The sequence below is a fragment of the Dipodomys ordii genome, unplaced genomic scaffold (assembly GCF_000151885.1).
Source record: "Dipodomys ordii isolate 6190 unplaced genomic scaffold, Dord_2.0 Scaffold24, whole genome shotgun sequence".
Taxonomy (NCBI): Eukaryota; Metazoa; Chordata; class Mammalia; order Rodentia; family Heteromyidae; genus Dipodomys; species Dipodomys ordii.
The window spans coordinates 18,482,693-18,490,869 of record NW_012267240.1 but is presented as its reverse complement, the minus strand read 5'-3'; the positions used below and the strand labels follow the sequence as shown (position 1 = coordinate 18,490,869).

Genomic DNA, 8,177 nt, shown 5'->3' with positions numbered 1-8,177 from the left:
AATTGGCACTCAGGATCACTACACTGGAGAAGATAGGAGGAGATGACTTTGGATAAATCCACATTCTATAGTCCTTTTCCTTAAGGTATGACATTGGAAAAGGTACATCACCTCTATGACAATCAGTTGCTTCAACTCCAAAATGAAGATGATTCGAACTGAAACCATGATATTGTATGTCAAGCACTTGACAAAGATTCCTGACAGAGTAGTAGGCCTTCAGTTATTATTATTTGAATTTGAAACTTAAGTGTCTGCATTTTAGAACGTACTGTGTGCTAATGTGCTAATGATGACTAAGGAGAAACAGGCTAGTCAAATTGCCTAAGCCAATCAGATTCTTAAGTTAAAGATCTTACTGAGCCACTAACTATGGCTCATGCCTGTAATCCTAGCTACTCAGGAGGTTGAGATCTAGAGCATCAAGGTCCATCTCAGGCAGGCAGAAAAGTCCATGAGATCCCATCTCTAAACAACAGCAAAAAGCAGGTATGGAGATATGGCTCAAATACTAAAGTGCCAGCTGGGTAAAGTCCCCGAGTTCAATTCAAGGTATTGCCAAAATAAATAAGTAAATCAAAAGTTTTACTCTGAGGATCTTTCAGAGGTTTGAAAAATTGTGCCCTTAGTTGTTGTCTGTGAGGAACACATTGGCTTTATATAGCCTCTTATAAGTAAGCCCCAAAGGTTTAACTTCAAAGATATAATTTCTGGCTTGTTTAGAAGTGTCTGCACCCACATCAAAAGTGCAAAAGGAATCATTGAGTATCTAGAAACAAGCTAAGGTTTGGAAGCTTTGATGGGTTACAGGGAAATTAACCAGTGTGTAAGAAGACATAGGATTCTCTTGGTATGAGGTTAACAACGGGGAGTAGTCAGTGAGATATACCACCTGTTCCAAATAAAAGCTTCTCACTGGGACAGAAGGTGTGGTGATGGTATTTTTAACTGATCCAACAAGAAGACATGATTGGAGTTACTTAAGGATAGGATTGTAGTGACCTTTGCACTTTATGCATATAATTGAGAGGTTATTTGCAAAAATACAAGTAACTATGCATGAGAGATACTCCACAGTGTGATGCTGCAGGAATAAAGAAGGGAAGGCAAAAACTAGGAGAAAATGAGGGAGGGAGTAACACTGTCCCAAAAAAATGTACTTACTACCAGACTTATGTAACTAACTCCTGTATATCACCTTTACAATAAATTTTTTTATAAAGAGATAAATGGGGACTGAAACACTCTTAGGTGATAATTGAGAAGACAGAGATTTTAAAGTAGCCTTAAAGGACCCAAATCCAGTGCTTTGCACCATTTTTTCCCACAAATGGAAGGAAGAAAGTACTTCTTTTAATGCTACTGTGTGTTTGCAATGTGATTCTTGGGATCCAGTAAGACTTGCTCTTGATTTTGTCTTCTTATTCATTTTCTATGAGATGTTCACTGTCAACACAAATCAGAATGAATAGAAGGCCACATAGTGGATTAGAAATACTTTGCAGCTCAGTGTACCTGGGTTTGCATTCTAGTTCTATAATTTATAAGCTTGTAACCTTAGGAAAGGATATTATTTCTTAGATGTTGACATCTGAAAAATTACTTTGTCATAGAATTGCTATGAGAGTTTTAAAATGTAAAGCATGGAACACAGTATCTAGTATCTAAAATGTATTATTATTCCAGGACAGTCAGCTGACTGAGGGGGATGGTAATAGTGAACTTAAGATCTAGGATACAAACCTTCAACCTTCTCAGCTCTTGTCCTTTTATATCACTCAGTGGTTTATGTTTTTTTGAGAAAGGCATAGGCCTTTCTCAAAAAGAAACACTGAGGAATGTTTGCTCTAGAATTCTAAGTTTAGATATTAGGACAGTGTGCCATGGCCTACCTTGTCTAATATTAATCATGGTCTGTACAGACAAGATGCAACTCTTTTCTTTCTTTTTCTTTTTGAGCTTCTTCTCCATTAGCTAAGACCTGTGGCGGTACCTTCCTCCTTGCACTCTAGCTAGTTGTCAACAGCAATAACCACAAGTCCTTCCTGTCCCAGAAATAAGTCTTGCCACACTCTCGGTTCTCATTGTGCTGTGAACACTGCTTCTGTGCTGCATTGGCCTCTGCCACCACCCCCTGCCTCACAGGTACAACTTCACAGGGTTAAAGTGCTCATTGAATTCTCAGAGCGAGTGGACAAGAAGTATAGGTGCATAAGAACAGCTCTAATATAAACAACCATTACATTATACCTAAATTGATGAAAGAAGATTCTGTGCTCAGTATTTTATTCAGCAGAACATTTTTATAACAATAAGACTGATTAGAGAAAGCTCCAAAAATGCTTCAAGTGAGACAGTCTGATTGTTTATCACAAGGATAAAACAAAGTGGTAAAATAAGGGGATAAGAAGTAGAAATCGGAGGCCAGACCTAGCAAAGAATATTTGCCATCATTTTCCTCTTTAGATTAAATCTAATTCGAGATTTCTCTTTTCCCTCGGCTTAGGGGCATTCGTGTTCTTTTCTTTCTTCCAAAGTATACAAGATAAGGCTAGACCCGCCAAAGATTTAAAGTGTTCTTTTTGGATTATTTGTTGAATATTTCCCTGAGGCTTCAGAAGAATCACATCTGCCATTTACAGTTGGGTTGTAGTCACTGTTACCCCTTTTAACCTTTTGCACTGAGCTGGGTGGTCACCGACAGGGCTGTGTAGGTGCTGCTAGGGGTCTGTCCACTTTCAGCTCTTCCAGCACCTTGTATTTTGAGCTGAGTAGCTGAACCAAGAGCTCTGCACTGCAAATGAGTGCTGTTGAGAGGCATTCATTGAGTCTTCTTCTTGGCAGAGTAGCTGGTATACAGTACCATATGTGGGGAGACAGAGAAGAAAAAGCTATGTGATTTTGCTTTGATAATTTACTATAGTTCCAATGAGAGTTCAAGGAAAGAAGGAATGTCTTCATATTGCATGATGGTGACCAGAACTGCAGGCCTCAAACAAATACTGTCCTTCAAACAGGAATTTGGGAAACAACATTAGGAAGACAGAGGTGTAAAAGCTTATGGTTTTGTTCTTTGTATCAGCCCCAAATATTTACTGAAGCTCAGAGAAGAAAAGACAGACTCCCCCCCCCAATATGTGATTGTTTAGAACTTAAGTGCTACATCTGGAAGTCAGATATACAGAGAGCAATTTATGGAGTGTGAAAGATTTGAAATATTCAGTGTCCTTTAGTGGGAACTCAACTTTCTGGGGCTGCTTTTTTTTTTTTCTTTTTCAGCACAAAGGCGATTCTAAGATGCTTTTGCCTCTGTGAATTAAGCCCTTTGTGCCCAGGTCCCTTAAACAATGTGCTTTTTAAAGGGAGCCCCCTCCCAGCTCCAGCCCTTTTCTCCAGTGTGGGCAGCCAATCAGCAGCACTGAGCTGCGTGGCTGGAGCGCTTTCCATTCTGAGCAGCAACAACGTACTAATTTGATGCACACATGGATGCCTCGCGCACTCTGCAAATTCATCACCAGCATCTTGCATTAGTCATCTGACAACTGCCAAGTGTTTTCATTTTCTTCCCATGTGACTTTATTATTACCACCTCTCTCCTGTCTCCCAAAAATCTCCAAAAAAGGGTGGGGAGTGGGGGAAAAGAGAAAGAGATCCAGCAGACACCCAACCCTGCCTTTCTTTCCCAGTGACAGTGAACGCAGAGCTGATAACGCTGCCTCTGCTCTGCCGTGTTGATGGCAGCCTGGCAGATTGAGACCTGCACTTAACTCGCAGCTGCCTCCCAAGCCTGGTTCTGAGATGTCCACGCCCTGGGTGACAAGCAGCCCAGCGCTGCCCTGTGCTCAGGAGGCAGTGCTGAACAGCATGCAGTAAAAGCCTCCTTACTGCCGCCGAAGAGCGACCTAATGGTGCCTCTGCTTTGTTTTAGTTCATCCAATTTCTACGACTCGTTGGGCACTTTCCCCTGTGCTCCTCTTCCTCTTCCTTCCGCCGCCTCACCCCCACCCCCACTCTTTTTTTCTTCCCGTCCCTCACCCTGCAGCCCTAACTCTGGCTCCTGGTTCCGTTTTTGACAGTAACGGCACAGCCAACAAGATGAACGGAGCTTTGGATCACTCAGACCAGCCAGACCCAGATGCCATTAAGATGTTTGTCGGACAGATCCCCCGGTCATGGTCAGAAAAGGAGCTGAAAGAACTTTTTGAGCCTTATGGAGCTGTCTACCAGATCAACGTCCTCCGGGACCGGAGTCAGAACCCTCCCCAGAGTAAAGGTACGGACAGCATGGGGTGTGCGTACAATGGGGGTTGGCCCAAGTGCCCAGTGGGCATTGAGGCTGTTATGGGCATCATTGGACTACCCAGAGCTACCCAGAGCCCTCAGCCAGCAGGAGGGAGGGAGGCAGAGAAGGAGAGAGTGCTGGCTGGAAGCAGCTGATGCTGGCAGCCCTTGGTGCTCTGGCTGCTCTTCTCTCAGCTCCTCCCTGTGCAACTGCCTGCCCACTGGGACAGGTGGGACACAGGAGGGAGGGCAGGGACACTGCCCAGCCTCTGTGCAAGCACCTGATTGCTCCTGTGAGGTCACTTTCTAGGCAGTCCTGATTCTTCCTGGGTGGGGTGGCAGCTCTTCTGAGGAACAGTGTTTCTCAGCTCTGTAACTCTTTCTATGCTTCCTTCCTATGACTTCTTTTATAATTACAATTGTATTTCACTTCCCACAGCCTGTGGGGACCTCAACATGTCTTATAAACTGTTACTGTGATACTACTGGTGCAAGAAAATAAGGGCTCAGTTTTAGGAGAGACGACCATTCTGGGGGATAGCGGGGATCATTAAGTGAAGTGTGCATTTCGGAGCCAGGAGTAGTAGCACTCTAGTGGTTTGAGATAGTTAGCACACCTTCAGAAATGCTTTGAGGTTTACGCCCTTATTGGTGGTAAGATTAAAGTGTACAATCCAGTGCTCATTCCTGCCTCCATTTTAAGATGATGGGGATGGGGATGGAGGTAGCAGTTATTAAAACAGAGAACAGGAACCAGAGATGCCTCTGTGTATTCGAGTCCTACTTTGTCAGCTATGTGCAGACTGAATTTAAAATATCTTTTCTGTTGCTGCCACTTGGATTCTATCGCTATTTTAACCTTCCCGCTTTAACCATTTGGTCTTCACACGGATGTTCATCTCTGAAATCTCCAGTTCCTTTTTCTCTGTGTTTTAATAGTATATATACATCTGAGACATGCCCAGCCTATTTTTTAACATAGCATTTCATTAAGAAAGCTCATTGTTTTGCTTATATGAGTGTGTGTGTGTGTGTGTGTGTGTGTGTGTGTGTGTGTGTGTGCGCGCGCTGGTATGAGGGCTTGAACTCAAGGCTTTGTGCTCTGGTTTGGCTTTATTACTCACAGCTGGCATTCTACCACTTAAGCTATACCTCCCATCTGGCATTTTGCTGGTTAATTGGAAATGGAGTCTTATAGACTTTTCTGTCCAGGCTGGCTTTGAACCTCAAATCTCAGAGGCTGAGGCCTCTTGAATATCTAGGAATATAGGTGTAAGCCACCCATATCTGGCTTGTATGTGCTGTTTAGTTAGGCAAATGGATATTGGCTCATAACTTTTCTTGAGCCTTTTACTGTCAAGGAGAAATCTTCTGACTGAAAAATGCTGGGCCATCTCTTGGTCTGGCAAGGTTTTGGATAACTTTTTTTTAAAGAATTTAAAAACCGGGGCTGGGAAGGTGGCTCAGTAGTAGAGCGCTGGCCTTGCATGCCTGAGGCCCTGGGTTCGATTCCTCAGCACCACATAAGCAAAAAGGAAAAAAGCCGGAAGTGGTGCTGTGGCTCAAGTGGTAGAGTGCTAGCCTTGAGCTGAAGAGCTGAAGGATAGTGCCCAGGCCCAGAGTTCAGGCCCCACGACCGGAAACCCCCCCTTCAAAAAAAAAGAATTTAAAAACCTAGTTGCAGTACTCATTTTTTTAAAGACAGACTTTCCTTTAAGTTATGTTCATAAGACTCTAGTTCATAAAAGGTGACACTAAGGTTGTTGAAAAGAGGCCACAGAATTTTGTCACTTCAAACTTAATCAACCTATACTTTGAAAAATAGGAAATTAGTTATCCAAACATCAATAGAATAAAAAAAACTGGAGGAATTAGAACAATATTGAGAACTATTACTGAATATATTATGAAGCTATTTGTCCAGATGTTTCCTAAATTGAGGCTAGTCTAGTACTTGCACAGCATCCTTCTGAGGAGAAATTGTGTAATACATAGCACAAGCTAAGGAATTGCCACATAAGGGCCCTCCCACACTTAGAATATCACCCAAAAGAAAAATAGGCCAGAGCAGTGACCATAGTTCATCCTCAGCTAGAAAAATGTGACAGAATTTTTGGTTCTATTATTTCTCAGAATGAGCTCTCACAGAATCAGAGCTCACTTACTGATGACACCTGCTCATTAGCACTTTGTAGCTTTTGCATATTCTTGCCTTAGCCCAAAGATCTTTCTCCTACTTAAGTAAATACCTTTAAGCAATACCTTATCCAGACTGTATGTGAGTCTATACCTTTGTGAACTTCCACTTAATAAATCTTCTAACTAATTTCGTGGAAAAAAATATGCAGAAGCTATAGATCTTAGGGAAGGAAGCTTCATGAAGGAACTTTGGGAGCTTTGGATTAGAAACTTTGTGTGTATTTTCATCTGGCTTTTACCAACCTCTTGAAGTAGATTTATATTAGTCACATTTTAGAGAAGAAGAAACTAAGGCTCAAAAAAACCCTAACAATTGTAGTCTAGTTTACCCAGCAGATATGTCAGGTAGAGATTTTCACATCCTTCTTCATGTATTTGCATCATTTTTCCTCTCTGCAATGAAACCAGAAACTAGCTCTGATCTCCATTTCTTGATTTGAGTCAGAAGTTTCTCCTTGACCTAAGAGCTCCCCAGTGAAAGGAAGGAATTTTCGCCCTTTTAAAACACAGTGGATTTCATCTCTGCCTTTGCGTTTGGATCATGCATCGCTCCATCTCAGGATGCCATGGGCTCAGAGTTACAGATGAAATCATTCAAATCTCACCTTTGGAAATACAGGTCAATTCCCATTCCTGTGAACCCCAAGTCTCACATAAAATATTGCCTGAAATGCATGGGCTGTCAGCCAACCTTGAGAGGACTTTTGTCATACAGAATTCTCTGTTGTAAGGTTATTTGTTGTGATGAAAATTAAACTATGTAATGATTATCTCTCAGAGAATTACAGCCTTTAGTCCCTTATATATAAAGAGCAACAGCCACAGCTTTCTTTCTGTTGATACTTATGTATGCCATGTATTATTTCATCTGCTTATATGTGAACTAGGACTCTACATTAATCACCTTCATTAGCCCTTCTGACTCCCACTGGCATTTATCCCTCCACCAGAGGCTGTTTGACTTTGCAGTTATTCTCACTCTCTTTTTTTTTTTTTTTTGAGAGGGCCACTGTCAGAACTTCAGAAACTAGAATTACTTGAAGACTCTCTAAATGTAGTTTAAACAATTCAGGTAAGGCTTTGGGAGTGGCCTTGATTCATTGCTCCCCTGACCTTGAGAGTCCAAGGAAAGACACAAAGTTAGACTATTCCTTATCCAGGTGAATTAGGACTTTTTGTTCTCGCTTTACATTTTATAATCTGTTTAATATTACAGCATAATTTTTTCATATTTTCATCCTCTAACAGTTAGAATCTAATCAGCTGAGGTGGTTTATGCCTGTAATCTTAGCTACTTGGGAGGCAGACTATTAGGAGGATTACAGTTGAAGGCTAGCTCAGGCAAAAAGTTGTTGAGACTCTATCTTAATCTATGAAAAGCTGGGTATATTAGCACGTGCCTGTCATCCCAACTACTCAAAGAGCACAAATAGAAAGATTGTAATCCAAAACAGTTCTGGAGAAAGAGCAAGCCCCTATTTTTAAAATAACAAAAATAAGAACTGGGAAATAGAGCTACTGAGACTCTAACAAAACTATTTCATAGATTATGATGTATGGGCATGTTTTATTTTAAGGTTATCTGCCAAGTCTATGAATGGTGAGGAATAACACATAGTAAATAAAACATGGCTTTTAAAATCAGGCAGACCTAAATTATTATTTTCTTTTTCTTTTTTTGGCTCTGCCATTTCCTA

General features: G+C 41.5%; 1 protein-coding gene across 11 annotated transcripts in view; it reads left to right on the top strand.

Annotated features, from left to right (window-relative positions):
- Nucleotides 1-203: 203 nt before the first annotated feature.
- Celf2 (CUGBP, Elav-like family member 2) overlaps nucleotides 204-8,177 on the top strand; it is a 162,791-nt gene continuing 154,817 nt past the window's right edge. For 3 of the 11 annotated variants that reach the window (XM_013014670.1, XM_013014675.1, XM_013014668.1), the window contains exon 1: nucleotides 4,021-4,273. In XM_013014670.1, coding sequence (XP_012870124.1) covers nucleotides 4,096-4,273 — 178 coding nt within the window. In that variant the 5' untranslated portion in view covers nucleotides 4,021-4,095. Of the gene's footprint in view, nucleotides 209-1,439; nucleotides 1,442-3,523; nucleotides 3,909-4,012; nucleotides 4,274-8,177 lie in introns of those variants that run through there. The other 8 variants (XM_013014671.1, XM_013014666.1, XM_013014676.1 and 5 more) reach the window with 5 other exon arrangements.